Source organism: Podarcis erhardii (genome assembly GCF_964252035.2).
Source record: "Podarcis erhardii genome assembly, chromosome: 10".
In the NCBI taxonomy this organism is placed as follows: Eukaryota; Metazoa; Chordata; class Lepidosauria; order Squamata; family Lacertidae; genus Podarcis; species Podarcis erhardii.
Window position 1 is genome coordinate 47,536,458 of NC_138500.1, and position 26,959 is coordinate 47,563,416.

The following is a 26,959-nucleotide window of genomic DNA, read 5'->3' on the forward strand; positions in this document are numbered from 1 at the left end:
GTTATCAGAGATGGTGTGCCTCTGAAGATCTTGATGGCAACTCAAGGGGGAGAGGACTACTACACTCATATCCTGTGGTTTGTCCTCTAAGAATCACAAGATGGGATTTTATGGAAATAAGCATGTGGCACAGTGGAGTTCAGCAGCCATAGCTTATCATATACCTATCTCAGCAAGACCACTTCCCCCTAGAAGTTACTGCAGTGCCTATACTTGTGTGTGGTCAAGGGATTGTCAAGGATAATGGAAGAAAACTCCATTGAGCCCTATACTGAGACTTCTCCAGGGGTACAAGAAACTTGTAAACACCACCAAATATCTGCTCAGTCATTATTTTTGGGGGAGAGGGTTAAGACCCCCCAAAAGACCATTCTATGTAGTGTGTGTAGCACAGACACAGCCTTCCATTATTTAGCCACAGATGCCAAGAAAACAACCAATGACTCATGAGAACTTGTGGATTTCATTGAATAAAATTTATTTTTCTGTATAAAAATGTAGAACCAGATCTTCTTGTAAATCTGATCCATTAATAACTGTTTTGTAGCATACACTTCAGCATTAAGACCGCTCCAATGAAACATCTATCTACAAAACCAAGTTTGATTGCTTTATTTTATATCACCGTGCATGAACAAATGAATTTCATTTCTAATATGCAAATATCTTACTCAGTATTTAAAAATGTACACAATATATAACCATTCCTATGGGCTTGGAAGGAATTTATACATTTTTTTAAAAGGATTTTTCTTTTTGCTGTACTAATTACAGCACACAATTATCAGAGTGTTTCTAAGTAGGCAGGCAGGCAGGCAGGCAAGACGCGTTGCCCATATGCCGCATGTGCATCAACCAACACAATGTAGGGCATTTCATTTGCACTTTTACACCAAAAGGCTAATACACATACTGATTGAAGCACAGAGCAATGTCTTCCAAAAGAAAAAGTAAGCCTGAATGGCACAGGAGTTTGCATTCATACAAATTAATATCTGGAGATCCTGATTAGGGGAAACAGTCAAAGGTTTCAGTAGATCTCTTAGGGCTTTGCTCTTTGAAAGAATACCTGTTTTTAAAAGAAAGTAAATATTGTTTTAGAGAAGAAGAAAGCACAGAAGAACAGTACTACTAAGCTAAGAATAAAAGTACATTGCCAGTGGCAGAAATCAGGTTTAAATGGGACCATTTGCAGCTAACAAAGAGACTATCAGATCCCTGGGAGGAATTCAGCGTAGCGCTACAGAAATGTGAAAGTATTGCAGCTTGCCAGACAAGGCCATCTCCCCCCTCATTCCCACATGAACTGGGAGATTCCCCCAACTTCCCAGAACCATTTTGGGGGTATGTGGGGGGAGGAAAGCCCCATTGTGCTAGTGGAAGTCCTTGAGCAAGCTTCTGCTTATGGGACTCATTTATTAGACACCATGAAGAGCAGTAAGTAAGTTGGCAACAGAGTCTCCCACCTGGATAGGAAATAGATGCAATGCTTATATTGTGTGCTGTTTGCCTTAAGGGTGGTTTCAACCCTCCAAGATAAGTTGATAAAATGCTTCAGCAACTTTTCACGTGCTATTTTTAAGGCAAGTCATCAACACAGCTATCTTGGCCATAGTTAAATTGAAAAGTCATATAAAATACTGTAAGCTGCATATGAAATTACTAATTCAACCAACGCCACCTAAAACGTTATGTAATGAAACTTACATACTGCTTGACTAAGAAAACCTCCGAGCGAAAAGAAACATTAAAACTATCAATTGAAAACACACACCTAAAATATTCAAAAGATGAGTAAAATGGGGGTGAAAAGCTACAACCTCAGCCCAGAGCTGTTCAAGGATTTGTTTTACCTTGTGGGCTTATAGCCGAATAAAGTATTATCTATCTATCTATCTATCTATGTGGCTCATTTCCCCTTACAGTGGTACCTCGCAAGACGAATGCCTCGCTAGACGAAAAACGCGCAAGACGAAAGGGTTTTTCGTTTTTTGAGTTGCTTCGCAAGACAAATTTCCCTATGGGCTTGCTTCGCAAGACGAAAACGTCTTGCGGGTTTGCTTCCTTTTTCTTAAAGCCGTTAATACCCAGGGAATCCGTGCTCCGCAAGACGAAAAAATCGCAAGACGAAGAAACTCGCGGAACGAATTAATTTTGTCTTGCGAGGCACCACTGTACATGGATTCCCTTCACATTATTAACACATGAAGGTGGTTTCTATGTTGGTATAATAATAGCTTCCTGTAGCAAGCAGTATTGTTCAGAGTTAATACTGGTTTGGAAAATCTATAGCTTCCCAGATGTTGGGACTCCCACCAGCCCCAGCCAGTAAGGTCAGGGAAGATGGGAGCTGAAGAACATCTGGAGGGCTGCAGGCCCCCGCCCTTAATTCAGAGTTTATGGTAAATGCAAGCAGATACATGCAAGACCTATTTAATCCATGACAAAATGCCTTCACCCGTGAAAGATGGAATACTGATGCAAATTTAACCTACCTTTAAGTAATTTTTAAAAACTTTAGCATCAGGCTGCTGAAGTGCTTGACAAAATTCCTACAAGAAAAATAAGAAAAGCACCATAATAATGAGCAAATAGTTTGCACTGTTGTGTTGAAGTAACATGGTTATTTTTTTCAGCAACTACGAATGTGTTCCTTTCAAAATAAGAATAAGAATAATGAAAGATTCAACAATAAAAATGCTGTATGTGGAAACTGTTTCCATTGTACCTGGAAATTGTTTCCAATCCTAATGAAAATGTAACCATTTAGAAATGGGATCTATCTATAGATCTGTGTGTGAGGAAGCAGGTGACTATGTGTGTTTGGGCTCCTGCATGCAATGATCTCTCTGTCACCACAAGGATAACTGTTATCTCTGTGAAACCTTAAATTCTGGTGGTGGCTTTGTTTCTCCCTGCACAAAACCTTCTACAAGCACAGTTCTCATATAGCAAGACAATCTGTGTGCAGAAGTATCTTCTCTAGTGCATATAAAATACACCTTGCAGATACAAGTTAGTTCTCAGTCATCTTTTAGAAAGTAAATGACACTTACTGTTTAGGATAAATAGACTAATGACAAGAACAGTCATGCGCTTTTACCTCAACTATTAGATGTGCTGTGCGCCTTGAGCACCAGATTAATAATCTGCTCCAGCAAAATCATCAAACTCTCTTGCTATAACTTGCAATCATACTACAGTATGTTTTGCTTGAAAATAACAAACGTAGTTACCCACAGGAAAACCCGAACTGGATTAGCTCCAAGGATTTTGGGGATCTCCACCCTTCCCCTCAGCTTAGCATGCTACCTCATTCAACAGGATCCCACCGCCCTCAGGGGAACTGTGGAGCTGCCAGGAAGATGGGATGTAACCTTCACTAGTCCTGTTAGATCAAATCCTATGCATCAGCCAAATAATAAGTTGTACCTGTATTATTTCAGGAGCTACCTGCAGCGAAGGTAGATATTCTTGTTGGAGATACTGAATACATTCAAGGCCCTACAAAAAGGAACATCCAAGCAGTGTTTTTGCAGTTAGGTATTTTATCATTTGAACCTGTTCCACATTACAGGTTTTTATCCAGTTAATAAAATCATAGATTGGCTTTGGCCAGTGTAGCCAAAAACTGGAAGAGGGGGATCTTAAACCAAATTGATTTAAGATCCTGACTTGTTCCAAAGCTGGGAACTATAGTTTTCTATTTCAGATTAAACAGGAAACAATGGCTAATTAGAAACTTCATAGTTTAAGCATGGCTTGAGCAAAGGGGCTGCATGTGAGGGCAAAAAGCTTGTTCATATCTCAGCTTATTAAATCAAAATATGATTATCTGAAGTGGGGCTGTATCACTTCTACATTCAAAAAGGCACCACACAGGCTAAAGAAAAGCAAACATTTAAAAAAACAACGTAACTGTGTAAGTTCCTATGTTAGATAACACCACACCCCTCCTATCACTTTGCATATACAGACTGTCGTAACTCTGACATATGACCATTTTGAAAAAAAGAGGCTGCAAGAATGGCAAAACATTTTAAACTAATCAGGAGGCTCAGTATTTTTGCAGCCAGAAGGAATGCAAACTCAGCTGAAATGTGCAAGTACCCTGTTCCTGTGACTTATTTTTAAAAGCAACATTCAGGAAGTTTACTTGCAGAATTTTCTTCCTGGATTTCATACAGGAGTATGACCAAGCCAATACAGACTAGGGGGAAAACACAAGCAAAACAGGAAATCCACCCTCCACAGAGCCTCCCTTCTACAACCTGCAAATTGTGAACTGAAACAGTGTTTTTGACAAGGTAAAAAAAGGCTATTAATAAAATAGTCACTATTTCCAAAAGCCTTACCCTTTTGAGATGAATTGTTTTTAGTGTCACTGCACACTCGGATAAAGCCTTATAAAAAGGAAACAAAAATACTTCAGCACAAACATTTGAGTATTGGAATTTCGGTAGTTTGAATTACATGCTACATTTGCACTTTCTGGGGCTAATAGTTCATTGTAAAAGTAACCTTTGTTAGCAGCAGAAAGGCTTCAAAATAAAGCCAGAGCTTTGCACATTCTTCAAGAGAGTTTTAAGCTTACTAGAGTGGCTAACTATTTCTACCAATGCCAGAATTCTAAGCCAGATGGAATCTGCTGCCAGATTTCAGGATTGCTGAATTCTCTTGTGGAGTTTATCAGGAGCTCTAAACAATCTACATTTGGCAGACTGAACCCAGCGGAGGCCCTGAATTCTACTACTTGTGTATGGTATCAGCCATGGAGACATGATTTACCAAGAAGCCACATGGCTCCAACTGCTTCTTATGTATAGGAGTTCTTTTAAAAAGCCCCAAAGGCTTCCATATTCTGTGAACAGGCTTTCCAGATTCCTCTGAGCTCCTGCATCTTAGAAGACCTCGGAAGAGCCACCCACTGCCCAATCTGGTGTGCCTACAGGACATTTAGCCATTCACTTCCCAATGTTGTCAGGCTTCGGAATACATACCAATACTGTCTGTGCATCTGCTAAGTCAAAGGTTTGCTTTAAAGGTGCTAAGAAACATGCAGGAACAATGTGCTTGTAGACAAAGTCAGCAAAACCCACAGGTCCATCTTTGCCTCCTAAAAAAGCCAAACAAGAATATTCAGACTTTTCTCTGGTTCTCATCATCAAGGGTAAGCACCACACAGTATAAAGAAAAGGACACATCTCCACAGTGACTACGGCAACATCTGAAGGCGGAACACAAAAAACTGAAAATCATTTTTTTGTGGGTATCAAACTTAAGCCATTATGGTATGAAGGCAACCTTACCCCAGAGTTCCACTAATTTTGAAAGAATAATAAAGCATGTCTTCTGAGAAATAGGATCTGGGTAATCAACTGCTCCTTGGATGATGGTGAACAACACATGTTCTACATTCTCTGCACCTAAAGGAAGGAAATCTCAATTAAATCTTATTCAAACCAATGAAGTGGCAGTAAATAACAAATTGTTCTGGTCTGTCAAGAGCAAAGTGCGAAGCTGGCCAATTTGTTTTCCATATATAAATCATGTGTTACAAAGCATTTCCCCTCCAAGGAATACACACATAATAATTGTACAGGGTTATAGCTGACCTAAGGTGTACTCAGAAAAGATCTACTGAAATAAATGGACTTGGTTAGATACAACCCATATGCATTTTATCTAAGCAAAGCACTTTAAGAACACTCTAGAACTGAACTTCTGAACTACACAGTTCTTTCACTGCTAAAGAACCACACTTCCATACTATAAGAATTATATGGCTACGAAACCAGTCTCCCATCATGAGCCATGCCTTACCCTGATTGGCTATGACTTCGCTCATTCCACTACCAGTGACGGTTTGCAAAAAGGCAAAGTAACTTCTTCGTAACATCTGCTTTTCTAATGAAGCGGATTGGTCATTTTCTTCAGCTGGGCGGTGCAGGACTTCAAAAATAGCACGCAGCAGAGGCATAAACATTTGTTGGAGAAATGGGGAGACCTGGTTCTATTGGGACAGGGAATATATAAATTGACAAAATTAAATTTATGGATGAGCAAGAGCAAAACATACCATAAACAAAAAGGCAAGCAACTTGTCTTTAGTTTATTATACTTCCATATTAAAGATACAAAGTTCTAACGGTAAGTCTATATATCTAAATGTACAATGATTAACATTGCTTAATTCTCTCAACTCAAACTTATTAGATCAATGCAAACTTCCCAAGATAAATCCAAATTTTGTGATAACAGAGAGCATCTACATTAAGAACTTCCTCTGCCTTTTTAGCAGGGATTCCTGTAGTTGAAATACAAAAACTGCACTTTCACATAAAAGACATTTGGGGCTTGAATGGATTTCTGTAGTACACAGAGTGCTATTTTGGATGACACCATGATGATGGCCAAACGATTCTCAAGTCTTAGTTTTAAGTTAGTTAATTTAGTTATAATTACCCATGTGGAATGGCACTTTCAGCCAGCCAAACAAGCCACACAAGATAATTTATTGCTTTATGTTCACAAGGCATTATATTAAAAATAGTGTTTAAAAGCCTATGGAAACTGCTTTACATTCCTTCCCCTTGAACCATGCAATTAATTGGATGATGCAGATCTACTCCTGTTTTACAGAGAATTAACTGCAGCCAACCCATTGGGCTGGTCCGTTGAGAACCCCATCTCTTTCCTTCCCTTGGTTTGACTAAATTCATAGCTTGCTGTTGAAACCAAACTGGGTAATGTATGGTTTGCCCACAACCTGGGGACTAAAATATGATCTGAAATGGGCTTCAGTCCCCTATTTTGGAGCAAATTACAGTTTGCACAAGCAAGAGAGAGAATCTCATTATAAGAAGGAAGCAAGGTTTTTAAAAATGCTGAAGGCTCAACTGCACAGCATCACTGACTGTAGCTATTATATTAGAATTCTGTATCTACCACTAACACATGAATACCCTCACTTGAATACAGTCTCTTTTTCAAATTCCTTTTCCAAAAAATCCACTTTCTAACAGAGGGATTAAAAAGAAAATCGGGCTTTTCTGCAGTTAGACATCCTGCTTCGGAAGGTATCGTTTCAAACATCTTGTTTCTAAAAGGTAACTGCTGCCCATCAATACAAAATATTTCCAGGGCAGCTTGCAAATACAACCAACAGGTAAAAAACAAATGACACTAAATGAATGATAAATTCAGGCACTAGACCGCTAAAATTTGTTAAGGGCCTGGAAAAACAAAAAAAGGGGTATTTGGCACTGAAAACACACTGAAGGAGGTGCCAGGCATTCCACAATTGGGGCACCACCACCAAGAAGGCCCTTCTGACTGCCATCATCCACCTAACTTCAAATGGTGAGAACACTCAGAGCAATGCCTCCGGTGATGATCTCACTTCGTAGGCCGGCTCAAGAGACACTTAGTTTAGTTCCTCACCTTTTACATCAAGGGAGATGCCTACCTTGAACTTAGCTGTGATCTGGTTTATGAGAGGGATGAATTCTTGAAGGTCTTTTGCCTCACAATCCTTGAGCATATGTTCAGAGGCTGAAGGGATAAACGGAAGAACTTCCTCCTCTAAGCAAATAATCATTCGGTGAAGGAAGGTGCGGACACCGCTTCGGAGAACTTCCTTCTGCAAGGGGCAGCTGAGAGCCGGTAAAAAGGTTTGCAGGCAGTCCAGATACACTTCAGAGCAGCCACATTGTTTTACTGTCTGCTTGTTGCTGAAAGCTTTGCTAGTACGGCTGTGCAAAAGAAGAAGTAGTCAAGGTTTTTGCCATACAAAAGCAGGCAGATCCTTAGGTTGAGCCATTTAAAAATATTTCAGCTATGCTATTCTCAAATCAGACCAGTACTAAAAGCAAATCTGATGCAACAGCTAAAACATTTTTATCATCGTTGCCATGTTTTAGTTAAGGTCACACTTAATTGCACTTTGAATTTACAGGGACTTTTCTGAAGAAATTTTGTAAATCTATGCCCAACAGGCTCTTTGGGCTACATCCTACACTATTCGAAGGCACTGATAGATAAATATTTATTAACAACACATTTAGTCATAAGTATTTTTTTCCAGATTTGGGAGCAACAGAATTCAGTTTCCACAAGGCCTTTTTATTTTTGTAGCTCTCAGTATTTCTAGTCACAGAGGGATGTACTTTTAAGAGACTTCCTTCCACCACCAAATCAGATTCCCAAGCTTTATTCCCATAACAGGGTAGAAAATTAAGCAATATCAGGAGGGGGAACCCCCCCCCAGCTTAAGACTTTAGCAAACATGTGAACCTCTGCTAACATTGGAGTTTGCAAACAGCTGTCCGCAACCCTCTTCTTTAAACTTATACCTCTGTATGCATGTTGAATAAACTATATATTGTTCCCACCTTGCAAAGCCAACAGCATGATTCAGACAATCAGCTAATGCCATTTGTCTATCCTCATCTTGTGCCATCATAAGTTTTTCTAACAGCACTTTAAACTTCTCCATTAGAGGAGTCAAAAGATTTCTCATTAAAGCCTGCTTCCGTTCTGCAGAGTAGTCACTGTTCACTATTAGTACTCCAGCAGTCTCATAAATGAACAGTTGGTCATCACTGCTTAAAAAAGCCTGGTAGCCATTTTCCTGGAACCAGAAAACAAAGGAGAGCTTTATGTTCAGATATTTCCTGTTAAATTCTACTTGCAGAAATCTAGAATAGCTTTTTAAATAAAAATCAAACACAAAACAACCTATTTGTACAGCAACACTCCACGCTACCTTACCCCAAACTGCTCAAATCTTTCATGAGGCTGGGTTACCACTATGGATGCTACTTATTTGGAAATAATCACTTCCGTTAGTATATTCCACCTACTTTGCATGCCACAACAACAATGTGATCTCAAAAGTCTCAAATGCCTATGGGACTGTCTATGGGTCTGCAATGCAACATTCACTCTGGTCTGCACTGGAAGTTCCCAATGTAAGAGATACTAAATGGGTCCAGGAACCAATGAGAGATTTACATTCTGAAGGACTTCTTGTTAAATGAAGAAACAATTGTTTAGCTGCTCAAGTTCCATGGATTGCATATAAAATAGTGCTGAGTAATGATTCCCATCAGCGCAAGAATTTCCACTTGCACAATTGGGCTCCCCCCCAAAAAAATCTGTTCTAGGGGTTCCCCCAATTTTCTGCAGCAGATATGGGGAAGCAATGGGAGGGAAGAGGATAAGTCCCACCACACAAGTTGAAATCTCTGCATGTTAGTTGAATAATGTACACTGTATCCTATTTAAGGAATCTGTATCAAAACAATAAGCAGTTAAAGATGTGAAGGCGGGGGGGGGGCAAAAACCTGGGAAAATGGAGGTGGGGAAATAGTCTCCATAGGTAGTACTAATGCTATATGATAAGAAGGGTATTGGTAAACAAAGGATGGCTCAGAAGTTTTAAGCAGCTCCAGGGTTCTAGAAACCCGGGTCATGAACAGCCATAACACCCAGTCTATAATCTGACATTGTATCTATGGAGTGCCCAGGAAGCTTCCGACTTTTTAAGATCATTTAAAGAACAACCCAAATGAGGCATACATTGGTAAGTTGCAGACTATAAGCAACATGACTACCTGACAATCATGCAAGCAACATGTGTACATTTGCATTATCTCCTATATATTGACAGCAAATCAGAATGTATAACGTTGTCCTGCCTTCCTCCCCGCTATTATGGGCCCAGCCTCTTTGACCTTTTCATTGAAGACAAAAGGAAATACTTACAGGTGGAGAAAGTTCTAGGAGATCTTGTATTCTGTTCAGCACATCTTCAATAAAAGGGTTCATTTGTTTGCTGAAACACAGGAGTCGAATATGCTTACAAACATTTTACAGTAATGGATGTGTTGAATTGTACAGTCAAACAGTATTTTTCACCAATTTAGAAGTTATAACATCTTGTACTGCAAGAGTACAAAGGGGGGGGGGAAGTACCCGAATCTTCTCTATTTATTGGAATGAGTTGTTCATCAGTAAATGCAATCTTAAGCCAAAAACGCTTAATTTGTTTATTTAGAATTAAACCTGTAACCTAATAGAAACACATTTACGAAAAACACATTACCAGAATTTTGATGTCCTGGAGTAACACTGAACTGATTTAGAAGAGGTGGGTTAACTAATGAACTTTTCCATAAGTCTCCAGACCCAAATTTTCAGTTGTGTACAGTATTTCTAACAACACATCAAGAAAACAAGAACCTGAATTCATGGCCTCAGTATTTGAAGATAAAAATCAAAGCTGAAGATCGGTAAACCTCACTTCTATTTTAGTTTAGAAAAGATCCTTCTGTAGCGTCCTCCAGACCCTGCACAAAGTGCCAAGCTTATTATGACTATTTATATTTTGTTGTGCCTTGGCATTGCTAGTGAATTAACTTATGTAAACTTTTTGATGTTGTGAGCTGCCTTGAGCATGGCTGGCCATGGAAAAGTGGTTTGCAAATACAGCGGTACCTCGGTTTACAAACTTATTCGTTCCGGAACTCCGTTCTTAAACCAAAACCGTTCTTAAACCGAGGCACGCTTTCCCTAATGAGGCCTCCCGCCGCCAGTGCCCTTCCACTGTTTGGATTCCATTCTTTTTTTTTTTTTTTATAAATATTTATTAAAGTTTTTAAATATAAATGCACAAATAATAAACAGTCTTACTTCTATCACAGACATAATTTCATCACTTCTTTAGACTTCCTCACGTCTCCCGCTCCCATTTACATCGTTAAAAGTTTTTTCCAAACAAATTATCAACTTGTTTACAATCTCATGTCCACTCATTCAAATATAATCTAGCACTTCTTCCAAAAAATTTTATATTTTCTTTAGTCTCACTTATCATCAAATTTCAAATCTAATTTAGTGGTGGCCAGTTTTTTATAATCTAGCATCCTTCTTAACATTCAACCAAATTACAATGTTTTTGTAGATACTTCTTGAATTTCTCCCAGTCTTCCTCCATCTTCTCTTCTGTTTGGATTCCATTCTTAGACCGAGGTCAAGTTCTCAAACCAAGACACTATTTCTGGTTTTGCAGAGTTTGTAAACCAAATCATACTTAAACCAGACTGTTCTTAAACCGAGGTACAACTGTAAAGAATGATGATGCTTCTGAAGCTTCATTTTCCGGGGGGGGCGGGGGGCGGGAAATAGCACTTTTATTTCTGAAAATATTCTCGTTAAGTCTCTAGGTTTCAAGCAACTTACTTGAGGGATTTGACAAATCTGGAGAAAAGATAAGCTGCTCTGCTTCGCACTTTTGGATTACTATGGCGAAGACCTCTGTGATCCAAGAAGGCCATCTGCAATTGAAGACAGAAAGAGTTTGATTGCTGTAAGCCGCATGGCATGATGGAAAAGGGTAATAAATTGGGAAAAGAGGTAAAACTGTTTCCCAAACTCCTTTTACAAAAAACTGTCTGGGGTTGTAGAAGCATTACTGATAACCAACGCACATAAAAGAAAATAAAAGGAAGCAATTACTATGGACTTACTAAAACATTTGGAATGTGCTGAGGTTCAATGGAGAAAAACTTTTCATATCTGACCACAGTCTCAAAGAATTCCAGGGTTACTGATGTATGCTGATAGGTGCTAATACCCGATGTAACCAGCTGCAAGAGAGGGGAAAGGATGAGTCACCTTGACTGAAGAAAGGCTTGCTGAAAAGGAAAACTGTCTTGAGTTCGTTTTGTACTTACAGTCCGCATCATGTCCTGCAGAGCCCCGGCTTTTGTATCACCTGAAAAGTGAGCCCCGTGAGACACTGGAAGAGCTTCAGCCAGCATATAAAGCAGCCTGATTGCGACTTCCACTTCCATAAACGGCTTAGTTTGCCAATTCCTATAAAACATAATAGAATAGGCCCAAGTAAGGCATATGCATGCATACACACACACACACACATTTAAAAAGACCCCAAAATAGCCACAATCAATCTTACAGTGAATGACTTATTCATCCCACGCAGATTGGAACAGACTGATAAGAAACACACAATGGCCAAATTAAGCACCAACGAATGAATCCTGACTTACCAGGTGTTAATAAGATTATATTGGATACCAGAGACTAGAAGCTCCAAAGGAGCATACAAAGATTCAAGTATTTTCTCTGTATCATTTAATGTGGACGAGACAAGTAATCTCTGGGATTCTTAAATGCCAACATAAATTTTTGATGCTTTAAAAAAAAAAAAAAAGCAACAAATGACCAGGATGGACTAGAGAAAAACTTAACAAAGCTAACACAAAACTTACTGCAATGTAGTGTTAAAAACCCTCCGTACGGAAACCAGGAGTAATTCAGGCGAAACCTGTGCAAGTCTGTCCAACAACAGCTTAAGTTGCTTCCGATATTCTACAAACATCGCTTCATCTTCACCCTGTCAACGTGTGTATTGGCATGAACAGGACCAAAGGTGTTACTTTTTATTCTTTGAAATAAGAACAGATAAAACACAAACATACGTCTGATCTTTTTGACTGCAGGGACGTAAAATTTCTTTGTGTAACAATGAAGTGTTTAGCTAACTAACTTGTGATAATATTCTCTCACACTGGCAAGAGTCATTCATTCCGAATCATGGAAGTTTGCAAGAGTTGAGTTAGTACTTTTGTCAAGCTGCACACACCACCGTCAAGTGGTCACATGGAAACTAACCAGAAGTTAAGTCTTTGAACCATCGCCCCACTGCAAAATCCAAAGAGCCCTTATTTGGTTTCACACTGCTTTTGGTCTTTATGAAGACCACCAAACTGGATGGGCCTTCTCAACATAAAGAAAGGAAATGGGCAGTAGCTGTTTATCCTCAAGTTTCTTCAGGGGAAAGCGTGGCTCCATAAAGGTAGGAGTTTCACTTCAACTGAATCTACTCAAAAAGGCATTTGTACAAAGAAAAGAGCTATGCCTTAGAATGTTCAAAGGCCCTTCCTCCTCACTGCTTTGGCTTCTTATGACTGCCTGACACAAGGAGAAGAACAAAAAGCTCACCCACTCCTCATTTCTACCAGGGTTTGATAAAAATAAGATTTCTGGTTCACATGCAGATGAGGACGCATGCAAAGAGCTTCAGACACATGCATTTAAGAACACACGTTTATGTTTGCTGCTTGGCGCTGTGGTCCCTAGAAACTAAAGTGTCCCTTTCTCCCTGTCCTATACGAAATGTTTACATTGGCACGTATTTGAATACTAAAACAATTCCTCAAGAGTTACCAAGACATTATTGAACCACTTCTCGAAAAGCTAAACCATGAAAAGCTAAAACCTGCCAAATTTGACAGCTAACCTCATTTTCAAAGTTGTATTCTTCATCATAGGTTAGTTTCTTCATAACAGCCAACATAATTGCCTGTAGTAATGGAAAACAGTTGATCAGCTAGCATCAAACTCTCGACTTAAAAAAAGAAGTATGCATTGCATCGTCTCTTTTAAAAAGAAAATAAGTCAATTCAAACAATCCCATTAATGCAAGGACTTCCTTCTACCTATGCAACAAAACTTCCTCTCCCTGTCCACTCTCTCCAAAATCTGCTTCACAGGGTATGGGGAACGTCCAGAACAGAAATATAGAGGGATACAAGGAGCATGGTGGAGAGAGGAGGTGCTGTTGTGCAGGCAAAAGTCCTTGCAGCAACAGGACGACGTCACTGGATAGAGCCCAATACATTTTAGTCATAATGAGGTTTTGGGGGATAGAGGACAGAAGAGATCTTTCTTTTCGGTTACAAGCATGGGGGGTAAAATATTTTACTTACTCTTACCTCTACATTAGCTTTCTGCTGTTCTGAAAGCATAGGAAGCTGCAAAAAGAAAGAACAAACTTTACTTTTGAAGTGTCTCAAGCAATTTATTAATCATCACAACAACAACAACAACAATTCTGAGCGGCTTCCAACAAAATATTTAAATACAATAGTCCTTCAGATATTAAAAGCTTCCCTAAACAGGGCTGCCTTCAGATGTCTTCTAAAAATCTGGTAGTTATTTCCTTGACGTCTGGTGGGAGGGCGTTCTACAGGGTGGGTACCACAACCAAAAAACCCCCCTGCCTGGTTCCCTGTAACTTCAGTTCTTGCAGTCAGGGAACTGCCACAAGGCCCTTGGCACTGGACCTCAGTTTCCGGGCTGAACAATGGGGGTGGAGACGCTCCTTCAGATATACTGGACTGAGGCTGTTTCTGCATATAAACACTGGTCATTGGTTTTAGAAACAAAGCATAGAGATCTGTTTGGTTTTTAAAAAATCAGATATTTCAGAGAACAAGATTTCACCAGGCTGCATCTCCTTTGAAATGAAGCTTTACTGTTAGCCTTCATGCAAGAAGAGCAATTTACCTGCTTCAGTATATGCAGATAGTCGTAACAAAACCCAATAATATTAGAAGAAATATCATCATCCTCATGAACCAGAAGCTGCAACATTAGGGCCACTTTTGCTTCAATAGCTTGTAGAGTATCCTGGGCATTCTTCATATCTCCAATTTTCAGAAGTTTAGTCCAACTAGCTATCAGTGCTTGTCCCATCCCATTCACCAGTTTGGAGAACCTGGCTAGAAAGTCCACATCTTCTTCCTGTCAAGTTGGTTAATCAAATTATTATTAAAATTTTAGTTTAAGTCACCAAAGCAACTAATCTACCTGAACCTCTAATTACATCAACCAAAATGGCATACACATAGATACGATTATGATAGATTTATAATTACATTTGTTATATTTACTTATGCTGCAATCCTAAACACACTTCTAGAGAGCAAGCTCCATTGAGCTTAGTGGGATTTCTGAGCAATTATCTGCAGGGAAGTTATCAGAAAATGCCAAAAATGTTTCCTGAGGATCAGAGGCAGAATATCCCTACAACTCACTTGCCAGGGAACAATGGCATGAGACTATTGTCCTCACTTTCTGCTTGTGGACCTACCATAGACATCTTGGTGGCTGCTCTGGGAAACAGGATGCTATGGAGGCCTTTGGTCTTGTCTAGCAGGGCTTTCCTTATGTTCCCGCCAGATGGAAGCATCCTATTCAGCCCTACAGCAGCTGGAGGTCAGCTAATGATACACGCAACTTAACACAGGTTGTACCGAAACCCTGAAACTACCAACCCAGTAGGACTTTCTCTCTCACCCTCTATGTACATTTGCTAGCATATTTAAACGACTGGCATCAGATATGCCATATTTTTCGCCCCATAAGACGCACCTGACCATAAGATGCACCTAGTTTTTAGAGGGGGATTCAAGGGAAAAAAATATTCTTTAAAGGGAGTACTGAGCAGAGCCTGTAAGCACCCCCAGGCTCTGCTCAGTGCTCCCTTTCACGAGCCACATGGAGCGTGTGTGCGGCGCTTGCAGGCTTTTCAGTGACGGGCTGCCCTTCTCCCTCCTCAGGGAAAAGCCTGCAAGCGCCGCACACATGCTCCATGCCGCTCTTTAAAGGGAGCTTTTCCGGGAGGTGGGGGAAGGGACAGAGGGGCTAAGCCAGAAGCTAGAACAGCAAGAGGGAGAACTGCGGAGCACTCCGCCTCGGTGTTCTGGCTTCTGGGATAGCTGCACAGGCTGCACTCGCTCCATAAGACGCACACACACATTTCCCCTTACTTTTTAGGAGGGAGAAAGTGTGTCTTATAGAGCGAAAAATATGGTGATTGCCAATCTCTACATGAGTAGGACTAGGTGCGATTGGGGTGGTGAGAATCAGTTCGGAAACAAGATAGTATTAAGACAGAAATACGAGTTTGGGATGGGAGGGAAGAGTAGCAAATTATACTGGCATAAGGGGAAGAACCACCAGCAGCATACTATACTTCAGATGGCATTGGCAAAGAAATATATGTTACCTATTTCTTACACACACAGCAGCTGCCGACGCTATCACAACACAGGCCTATCAGCAGAAGCTTTTCCCCTCTCTTTACGGAAGGCAACTCACCTGGTCAACACTGAAGAGGCCAGCCGACTGTAACACTTGACACAACGTCTCCACCAGTTTCGTTTTATCAATTGGGTCCATTCCTTTATTTACAATTTCAAACAAGCAGTCACACGCTTCTTCCCGTAGAACCTCTACAGACATGTGACCTAGCAGCATGTTTATAAATCTAAAAGGGATACACATAAGTTTTACTCGGTAGATGCAAACATCTGAGTTACATTTACCAATTTGCTATTGCTTGTTTTGGACAGGAAATAATATAACCCAGCTATAATGCCCAAAGATCTTCAAGACTGTTGCTTCTGGAATTGTATTTGGTTTTTTTAAACCAAATTTTATTTAAGAAATTGAGCTTAGTCTGTGCATTCCTAATTCAAAAGAAATGTTACCTTTCATTGGCGATTAGGCTCAATTCTATCCAAGAGACGTAAGCTCCAACTACTTCAAGGCACTGACACGTCAATTCTGAATTTGTGTACTGATACGTTTGTAAAATTTGGTACCATGATTCCACCAAACTTGGAATGCATTGCTCCCTCATAGCATCTTTTAATAAGGTATTTCGGCGGGCTTCCTGTAAATGTAAGAAGTTTGTCAGTCTTGGAAGGGAAAATGCTGGTGCCAGTCTGGACACTAACATTTAAGCTTTTAAAAAGGAATATCAAATGCCATCTTTGGGGGCAACACCCTGAAGATTTCCCTCACTGCTTTCTTATACACCAAAAAAATGGAGGTAGTGGCTGCAAGAATTCCAAAAGGTTGTTTTAAAAAAGTGTTAAGTGTAAAGCTGGCTGGCAAAGAATCTCTGCTTTGAAATGTCTGTTTAAATAACACAGTTTTTAGAAGGTGTCAAAAAACAAGCAGCCATGACTTCTGCTTGAAAACTTGATTGGCGAGGTATTCCACAAGACCTGCCACACTGAAGGCTTGGCCCCTGGTAAAGGCCAGCTGGCCCTCAGGGGCATGTGGGACCACCAAAAGTGCCTCATCAGAAGCAATGTGTTTGAAGAGGAGCAAAAGGAGTCAGGCAGAAGCTGGGACTGTCCTATTGAACTCAAAAGGACTTAATTCTGACTAGAGGTGCGTAAGATTGCACTGTAAGTTTACTTAAACTGCAGTCAGAAACTTCAGAACAGAAAACACCATGAGAGCAGAAATCATTTTTTTAGAAATGCTTTTCACAGGCAAGGGAAGTTAGGAAAACAGGATTTATAGAACAGTGTGCATTTGAATTGTAAGAAGTGAATTTACCTCTGATGTATGAACAACATCCCTATCGACCAGTTCGGCATCGACTGCCATAAGGATTCTAAGGTACAAGTCCACACCTCGAGGATTGAGACCCACCACAGACAGGATATCAAAGAAAAACTTGGGCCATTTCGTGAGATATTCAGTGACAAACAGCAACGCAAAGACTTGTGCGGCTTTGTTTCGTATAAATGTTTTCTCCGATTGAGAATTCACCATCTGAAAGGAACCAGCATTTTATAGCAACATTTCAAGATGCAGTAGGTTCAAAATATGCAAGAATATATTGGAAAATTTTGGGGAACAGTGGCAAGCAGATATTTGCATACAATATTAATAACCAAATTGTGAAGAAACCCACCTGGGCCTGTAGCCATGCTATGAGTGTTTCCCTAATTAGCTGATGTTGTACCTCAGTCAACTGGGAATACCTGAAACACAGGACAAAACAACATTCAACTTGCATACGTATATTTTAAACCCTGGAACCTGCAGCCCATCAGCATCATCTGTGCCGTAACTGTTGGGTGCTGGCTCATGTTCAGCTAGTGGGATGTACCATGTGCTAAGAAACCACACAAGGGTTAATTTACACCCTCCAGGAAAATATGTAGGCATCAGGAACCACCCCAATTGTCAGGGAGCCCCAAAGGTTTTTCATCGAACCGTCCAGAACAAAACCTCAGTAGCGCTTTGGGTGGCACAGAGTGAAGCTTTGGCCATTTCAGTGCAGCTAAATTACCGTATTTTTCGCCCTATAGGACGAAATGTGTGTGCGTCCTATGGGGCGACCCCTCTCCCTCTCCAGGCTTCAGAAAGCTCTGCGCAAGCGGTGGGAGCCCGCGGGAGTTCCCCCCGGGCTCCCACGGCTTGCGCAGAGCTGCCTGCACCCCGAAGCCCCGGCACCCTGAGCAGTCGCGCCGGGGCTTCGGGTAGCTCTGCGCAAGCCGCAGGAAGGCTCCCACGGCTTGTGCAGAGCTGCCTCTTATGGGGGCTGGGGTCGGGGGAAGCTCGGGCTTCCCCCACCCCAGCCTTGCACCTTGGGGGGGGGGGAAATATATTTTTTTTCTTTATTTCCCTCCCAAAAAACTAGGTGCGCCTTATGGGCCGGTGCGCCCTATGGGGCGAAAAATACGGTAGACAACTGAGAGTGAAATAAATGCATTAAATTGGGGGTTTGAATATCCAAGGAAGAAAATAAATGACACACGTGAATTACTAGAAACGCAAGCAGTTATAATTTCTCTACATTTACTTTCCGTTTGCTGCAATTCTATAAATGTAAAGATGCCGCCTCACTTGTATTTAATTTGATGTTCCAGGACTTGAAAGCAGAAGAACTTGATGTGATCGTCGCTGAAACAAAGAAGAATGGTACAATCAATGCACAATCAAACAATGTATGTAATAGTCACTTGGCGTGAAAGGTGCATTCTGAAAACTGGATACAAGCACCAAGGTTTTGTGGGTAGATTCCATTTGGTATTGTGGCAGAAAACTAAACCCTTGGGGTGGGGACACAGTGATTCCAGTTTCAGTGGGCTGTGCATTCTAGGGCTACACAGAACAAACCTAAAATTCAGTATTTAGCATCCTGAGCACCTGCGCTTTGACTTACAAAATCATTCCTTTTTAGAGAGCTGCAAGTTGTATGAAGTCTAGGGGAGCTGGGCATGTGGAAACTGGAAGCTGCTACCTGATAGTTCTGCTCTTCTGCTGGCAGCTACCGGCTGTGCATATTTTGTGGTGGGTCTAGTTCCAGTCGTTAAGCTGGAGCAACAAGCCACCCATCGGATTCATCTGGTCTAGTGACCTCCCTGAAATTGCTTGGTTCTTTAAACAGAGACATGTACATCACAATAATAATAATAATAATAATAATAATAATAATAATAATAATCATCTTATGTCAAGGTGATATAACTTCAGAACATTCTCAGATTAAATGTAAAAAAACAAAACTATTTATTATCTACCTGTAGATTCTTTGGGCTAAAGCTTCAGCACACACTTGCCAAGCATCTGGAGAGATCTTCAGCTGTTCAAAATAGGCCAATGCCTAAAATGAATGAACAAATGAATAAATAAATTCCTTTATACTGTAAAGTTTCCAGAAACTGTAAAGAAAGTTGCTAGAGTAGCCACTTGAGGGATCTTCTCCAAAATAATGTAAACATATGGGGTTGCACTCAATGAAGTCTTCCCATTAGTGCATGGACTATAAGACTCTCTCTCTCTCTCTCTCCCCCTCCTACCCCAATCTGGGGTGGGAGAGTCCTCTGGAGCAGATGAAGTGGAATGTGGGGGGGCACGTGAGGAGATGAGAGGGAGAGAAGTCTTGTTGCACAGGTAATTCTGGGCACTGGGCACGGGACAACTTTCCTGGACACAACCCTGAATACATAATTTCTCTGTAACTTTAAATCAAGCAAGGTGGGGTGCGGGGGAGGAGAAAAATAGTGTCGACATTATGCCAGTTTTGCAAGTACAGGGTTGCCGATGGAAAGGGAAACAAAGGGGACAACTACTAAGAAAAAGGAATTGGAGGGAAGGATGAGAGGAGGAAGCAACTGAGAAAAATGAATTGGGGTGGCCAAGGCCTAGGTTACAAGATAAATAAGGACCCAAGAAAAGGAGGAGGGATAGTACACTGGTGAACAGAAAATAAGACTGGGGTCTATTAGCTGGATGAACTGCATAGATTGGCAAGGGATTCTGAGTCCCAGCAGCTTAATAACAGCAGCAACAAAAAGGTTACACTCACACACAATTGGTCTGTTAGGATCCCTGGTTGACAGTTAATGTGGATATGTATTTGTTCTTATATATGCAGGTTATCCCAGTGTATGGCTCATGAGGTGCAGCACGTAGCTGATTCCATCTTCTGAACACCAATCTACATCTGGCTATATGTCTCAAGTCACTATTTTGCACCCAAGCCCAGTTGGTGAACCTCAGATGTCTAGAACAAAGTGGATCCTAGACACCTGGAATCTGCCCACACCTGTGATAACATGGACAATGCTTCTCAAAAAAAAATTAGGTACCAACAGAGAGTGGAAGCCTCAAAAAACATGTCATACACTTTCAAACCAGTGGAATCTTCGACTGCAGGTCTTAACTATTTACTCTAAGCTGAAATCAACATCTTGTTCATGTCCAGTAAGCTACCTGTTGTCACAGAGATTATGAGAAAAAAGTATAATTAAACTTACTCGTTGCCTGAAGTCTAAGTCAGCATTCGGGTTTAATCCCAGAAGAGCTTGTTCATCCATTTCTGCTATGCTCCAGCTTCCCTATTTTTAACAGGATTATCCCATTCACCCACAGCAGAAGCTGCATACATCTGCAGAGAAAACAAATCAAGAAAACAAGGAGTGTGAATCACTGGTGCCGATCAATACATTTACTTATTTTCTCATATCAGGTGCTGAAGCCTAACCATGTGAAATGCAACTGCCCTGTTTATTGAAACAGGCAGGGGAGAGGGACCTGTGGCTCTGCCGATGCTGCTGAACACCAACTCTGATTAGTCCTCGCCAGCATGGCCAATGATCCAGGGTGATGGGAATTGAAATCCAGCAACATCTACAGGGCCACAGGATCCCCACTCCTGTTTTAGAACTTCTTGTATATAAACTCAACAACCAAATGAAAGTTTGAACTACAATGGGAGAGATGAAGGCTCTGGGGCAAGGAGGGCGGTTAGAGGTCATAAACACAGCAACTGTGTCCTATATTAAATAATACAGTCGTACCTTGGAAGTTGAATGGAATCCGTTCCGGAATTCCGTTCGACTTCCAAACGTTTGAAAACCAAAGCGTGGCTTCTGATTGGCTGTCGGGCGTTCGGCTTCCAAAAATAGTTCGCAAGCCAGAACGGTCACTTTCAGGAGTCAAAACATCTGGGAACTAAGCTGTTTGACTTCCAAGGTACAACTGTATGCAGTTTAGTCCAGAAAGAATAAAGAATGAAGACTTGCTGCCATATCGTTGCCACAGAAATCTTTAAAGGGTTACAAAGCCACCTTGTACAATTCTCTTCCTGAATAAAATAAAATAAAATAAAAATGAAGGTATGGCCTGGCTGCCAGGTCCAGATTTCTACTAAGGCAACAATGGGTTGTGTGGTTTGTCTGTGCAGTACATATGAACTGAAAGGTGCAGAGATGAATAAAAGGTTTGTGTTATCTGGGGAGCAGTTCATTGTTCCACTGCTGCAGGATCTTCAACCAACTCATCAGGTTTCCTAAAGGACACTCTGGTGCCAAAGCAGCAAGCCTAAGAACAATTGTTAGTCACACCCTTGCTTGGTGCTGGTTTACGGGCTTTGGAAAAGTTATATTTAGAGTGGGATGGCCTTTAATGTTCATTTGAAGTGTCACAGAGATGATCATTTAAAACAAGTCCTGCTACTTGCTAGGTCTGTGGCGTCCTGAGGCCAGATTCTTGAGGCTCAAATGGGGAAGTATGGGAAGTCACCAGAGCTCAGAAGCTCAACTACAAGTGTGTGTCTGGAACTGCAACCTGGTCTACATCAAGCACTGCATGCAGGTGAGATACTTCAGGCTGCATATCAAAAGTTGGGGTTGGGAATGTTTCCAAAAAGCGAAATCATTATATCAACCCATTTCAGCTTACAAAAACATATACTTCAATGTGCCAAAATCTGGATACCCATGTGAGCAAGACATTTTTTTGCGCAGTTTTATTTGGAATGTAACAAAGCAATCTAGTTGTTCACAATTTCATTAGGCATTTATACCACTGCATTAGAAACTACTCGTTGCTCCCCAATATAAAACACACCTGACCTACATCTTTTGGATTTTGTGACGTTGACATCTGTTTTAAATCCTTACATTGTGTGGGCCCCTGCCCATCAAGTACCAGTCAGTATGACCAGTGGTCAGGAATAACTGGAACTGTAATCCAACAGCATCAAAGAATTCCACAGGTTAGCCACCCAGAGATAAAGATTTATCACAAGAAAGCTTTCTGCCCTTCATAGAGATTCCACGAAATGAGCAGTGTATTCCTCTACATGTTTATCCAGAAGTTTGATTCAGTTCAGCAAGTAAATGGGTGTGGAGTTGCATTCCAAGTTGTTTTCATTTTCCTTCCATTTTTGTAGAAGATATAGTGACCCAATATCCTGTACTGGAGTTAGTATTTGATCTGATGGATTTCCACCCTCTGGAGCGGGGCTGGGAAACCTTTAGTCCTTCAGCTGCTAGCTACAATTCCTATCATCCCTATCCATTGGCTGTGCTATCTGGGACCGAAAGGAACCAGCAGTCTGACGTGACTAGTGAAAGAAGACACATTTTCATTTTAGTGCTAGAATGTTCCTTAAGTACACTGAAGTTGAATGGTGCAAGAACTAGGCCTCCCCATGTTGTTGTAGGAAAGAAGGAACACTGGTCTCTACCTCCTGGGGCATCTCATGTTTGCAAAAGACAGTATGACACTGTGCTGAAATTCTTGCAGCACACAGGATTTTATGCAATATGTAATTTTACTCCCTCTACAGACTTAAGGGGAGGAAAGAGCCCTACTCCTATACAAAGCCCTGGTAAAGACTACAAGACCTTAAAGGATTGAATACTTTGAACATGCACCTCAGTAGAAGTGTGAATTATCCACCTTATTTATACCAAATAGTTCAAGCATTTCTAGTGAAAAACAAGAAACTTTTAACTCCTGGACTCAAAAGTGACACCCCTTTATAAAAACCCAGTACAAAAAACATCTATTTTAGACAGACTCAAGACACAGACATTTTGTTTCAGGAGCGAACCTGTGCAAACAACATCGAATTTATCTGTTCCCACACAGATAAATAAAGCGGGACACAAGACCTTAAAAAGTGAGGATTGCCAACATGTGCCCAGTGAGATCTTCCCAGTCACTTACATGGTCCCCTTCTCTCATTGGAATAAGGCTTGAAAGAAGCATTATACCCTAGCCAATAGAATAGGTTGCAATGTGTGCTTGGTTGGGGTGAGTGTGTGGTGTCTGTGTGGGTTTCTCCTAATTGCAGATGTACTCAAGGGCCCAAAACAGCTGTCACCCCCTGCACTGAAGCAACTTTAACCGTCATACAGAAAGAGTCCCAAGCAACAAATTTTAATTTCCCCTTTATTTAAACTGACCTAGGGGAAAAGAAAAGAAACAGTGAACCAAAAGCCTAAAGAATTGTTCACAATCAGACTGACAGCATAATCCTGTACTTGTTTCCTTAAAGTAATTCCAGATGGACGGGGCATAAATAATAAATTGTTATTATTATATTCCTCCTGTAGTCAGGAGGCTCTTACACAGTAGCAACTGTTTTGGGATTGGAGGGTGGGGGAAAGTGTCAGCCTACATTTGGTTGCTGCTTCCTGCTACATTTTTAGTGTCTTTTGGGTCCTGTTTGCTGTTATTATCCAAACAACCAAACTCACAGCCTTTCCCTCTGCATTATTTATTTACAACATCATGGATTAGACTAGAAATAAATGAATCATTTAAAAAGTAAAAATGCAATCATTCATTACTACAGTATTCAGCTTTCCCAAGGTAGCTATTTTAAGGGATGATGAATTAATGTCACACATACTCCTATGTAATGTGACATCACTTTCAACACTTGATCAGGGTGTGTGTGTGTGTGTGTGTGTGTGTGTGTAGGTGTGAACTGCCACCACTATAAACTACTGTAGTCAAGGAGATATGGAGCTTCTATCTATGGTGATTCTTACACATGCAAATATTACTAATTTAGGGCTATCAGTGAGCAAAGAGGTGTTTTAAGGGTGTGTTCTGAACACTAACAGGCTTATCTTAGGTGTACTGTTCAGTGTACTGCAGTTTTATAATTTCAACCCATTGCAGCCCACTTGATTGACTCCTATCCCTAGAGCACATTCACAGCTCAACTGCACCATCACGCAATGACTCGCACGTTATGATGCACAACAAAGGGGGGAAAAGTTTGGCGTCAGCTTAAGTATTGCCTTTGGATGGCTGTATAGTGATGAAACATCAAGCGACGGATGGGCATGTGTGAACCGATTCTTAATGCAAATTAATTACCCCCTTTAAAAAAAAACACCAAAAACGATTCCTGCCCTTGATGCTTCTCACTAGCAACCAACCAGTCGATCGGGCTAAGCAACCGGCCCGAGCCCCACGCCGTACCAACCCAGCAGCTGCTGCGCAACGGGTGCAACGGGTTCATGTGCAAGAGGCCTTCGGGTGCAGAACTGCTTTTATTTCTTATTTAAACCATCCTCTCCCCTCCATCCTAAAACGAGGAGATTAGCCCCCCCCCCGCAACACGTTCCCTAGTAGACACGATCATTGGCCAAGTGGGGATTTGCGAGAGCCGGATCCCCCAACCCGAGGGCGAGGAGTGGGACCCGCAGGGATCCCTCAAGCGGGGTCCCAGCTACTTTCGCCCCCGAGGGAAGAGCAGCGCAGCCCCGAACCTGCCCGACGCGTCGACCCCGCCATGCCCGAGGGGCCTGCCGGGGCCAAGCGCACCCCTTTGCTGGCCCGCCCCCCCCCAGCCCCGCGGGGGCCACCAGGTGGGCCACGCGGGAACGAGCACGCGCCCCGCGCCCGCTTTCGTTACCTTCCCAGCTATTCCATCAGGGAGGGGTGGCGTCGTCGTCCCGCACTCCCGAGAGGCCGCCACAACCGCAGGGGAGCCGGGCAGAGGAAGAGCCGCCCGCTGCAGAGTGTGCGAGGTCCGCCGCCGCGGGGCCACTTGCGCGCCTTGGCTGGGTTGCGGGGAGACGCCGCGTAGCCCACCTCCCCCTTTCCGCCCGGGAAACTGCCACAAGCCCAGCGAGACTACAGCTCCCAGCCTGCCCCGCGGCAAACCCTTTGAACAGGCACGCGGTGCGCCCTGTAATAACCCTGAGCAAGGAAAAGCCCTGAACCCAGGAACAGGTTTTTCCCGACGCTTGCTTTGGCTCCTACCAATCAGGGCGGTAGGCCGGGGTGGGGCGGGGAGTGCTTTCTCCGGGGCGCAGTGCATGCTGGGACTTGTAGTCATCGCGCAGAGATCGAGAGCGCCTCATGTCCTGTAGGTTTTCGGCTGGTTTTTTTGTCCGTAAAAGAGACAGTCATTGCCACAAATAACCCGAAGCTCCGACTGGGATCAGTGGCTATTTTGGCTTCGTGTATGAGATCCACAAGTCATTTAAACAGACTACCACCCCCTTAAGCCTGTCCGGTTGCATTACTTCCTCTCGACCGCATGCGAGCTGACAACCGGGGACGCTCTCGGGGTATGCCAGCGCTGCACACATTTCTGTTTAGCTATCATGGCTTCCCCCAAAGGGACGCTGGGAACTGTAGTTCTGTAAATGAGATTCATTTACTGTAATACATTCTGAAGATCCTCAGCTAAACACTGTGGAAGGAAAAACACAACAGTGCAGCCTATGTTTACGTAAAGAAGACCCACTGATTTCAACGGGGCGTTATTTCCAAACAAGAAGCTACACTGTTTTAATCTTAAAACTAGTATAAAAGCGGATTCTTCTCTGGACTGTGGTTGGAAAGCAAAGGAATGAAAAGTTGGGGCAAATATTAATGGAAGAGTTCACTGCAGGGTAATCCAGAGGGTTTACTGTTGTTGTTACTGTTTCTGAGTATCTGGGTTTATGAAAGACATGCTGTCACATTGCTAATTCCTGTGTTGATCAGTTACTGCTAATCCAAACAATGGACTTACTTACCTTTTACCTGTAGCCTTATGAGGCTTTGCCCTCGGGTGGGAAAAATATTGCGCCCGGGAAAGGGAAGTGGGAGTCAACAGACACTCAAAGAATAGTTTCGGAGAAAAAGCTTTTATTTCTACCATCCATGAACTGGTAGAAGGAGCAAGTGTGATAACTCACAAAAAGCATGCACGAATTCACAGTCATATGCACAGAGCATATATACCCTTTCAGTTCCCTCCCCTTTTCTCCTCCTTCTTCCAGAGTCCTGCCCATGAGTTCCTCTGAGCATGAACAGAAAGCTGTCTTGGGACTATTGTGGACTCTTGGCATCCTTCCCAGGAAAGGGGAATGAGAAGCCGAGGGGGTGGGTCAAGGAGCCCTGGTGGTTCAACATGTCCAAGATGTTGCAACCAAATGAGATAAGATTCGTTTCTCAGGCCTGAGTATTCTTGGCATTGACAGAGGCTATTCATTAGCCTTTAAAAGTAACATTTTGCCTATGCACAGCATCTTGTGATAGAGCAGAGAAAAGCTGTTTTGGATTTTTAGAAGACAAAAGGAAGTCTGGACAGTTTTGAGGCCTGGGGTGATTTCACAGACAGGATTTGGGTATCCTGTCCCTTCATACCCACCCCTTTTGGACTCTCTGTGTATTTATGATGGCTGTTAATTATTGGCCAGGTTAAGCCTTAAAATGTAGAGAAGCATATTCATGGTAACACTTGCAAGCCATGCAGTTGCATTTTCGATAGTAGTGATTACCCTATGCTACCATCTTCCCAGTCAGTAGTGAAAATTCAGGAAAAGCGCCACAGGTTTAAAGTCAAATCCAATTGAGCATATACATTTCAAATGATTGCAGGTGGGAGGTGCAAAGTGCCTTGTAATTTGGACTGCATAGAGATTATAACATCTCTAATCCAGGAAAAGGGGAATTCATGTTTCAATGAGTTCTAGGTCAAGAAGAAGTATATCACTCTGAATTTTGTTGATGGAGGACTGAGAATGCATTT

General features: G+C 41.9%; 1 protein-coding gene across 1 annotated transcript; it reads right to left on the reverse strand.

Annotated features, from left to right (window-relative positions):
• Positions 1 to 454: 454 nt before the first annotated feature.
• Positions 455 to 25,135, reverse strand: XPOT (exportin for tRNA). The gene is made up of 25 exons (XM_081877874.1): positions 24,848 to 25,135; positions 20,442 to 20,572; positions 19,203 to 19,285; positions 18,526 to 18,582; positions 17,588 to 17,657; positions 17,227 to 17,445; positions 16,365 to 16,549; positions 15,973 to 16,141; positions 14,377 to 14,613; positions 13,803 to 13,841; positions 13,328 to 13,390; positions 12,297 to 12,421; positions 11,739 to 11,880; positions 11,532 to 11,651; positions 11,245 to 11,339; positions 9,769 to 9,838; positions 8,394 to 8,632; positions 7,469 to 7,754; positions 5,824 to 6,013; positions 5,310 to 5,426; positions 5,001 to 5,116; positions 4,356 to 4,403; positions 3,433 to 3,504; positions 2,496 to 2,552; positions 455 to 1,069 (listed from the first exon to the last, which is right to left on the reverse strand). The coding sequence occupies exons 2-25, from the start codon at positions 20,499 to 20,501 to the stop codon at positions 1,043 to 1,045; spliced, it is 2,886 nt and encodes a 961-aa protein (XP_081734000.1). The 5' UTR covers positions 20,502 to 20,572; positions 24,848 to 25,135; the 3' UTR covers positions 455 to 1,042.
• Positions 25,136 to 26,959: the final 1,824 nt, after the last annotated feature.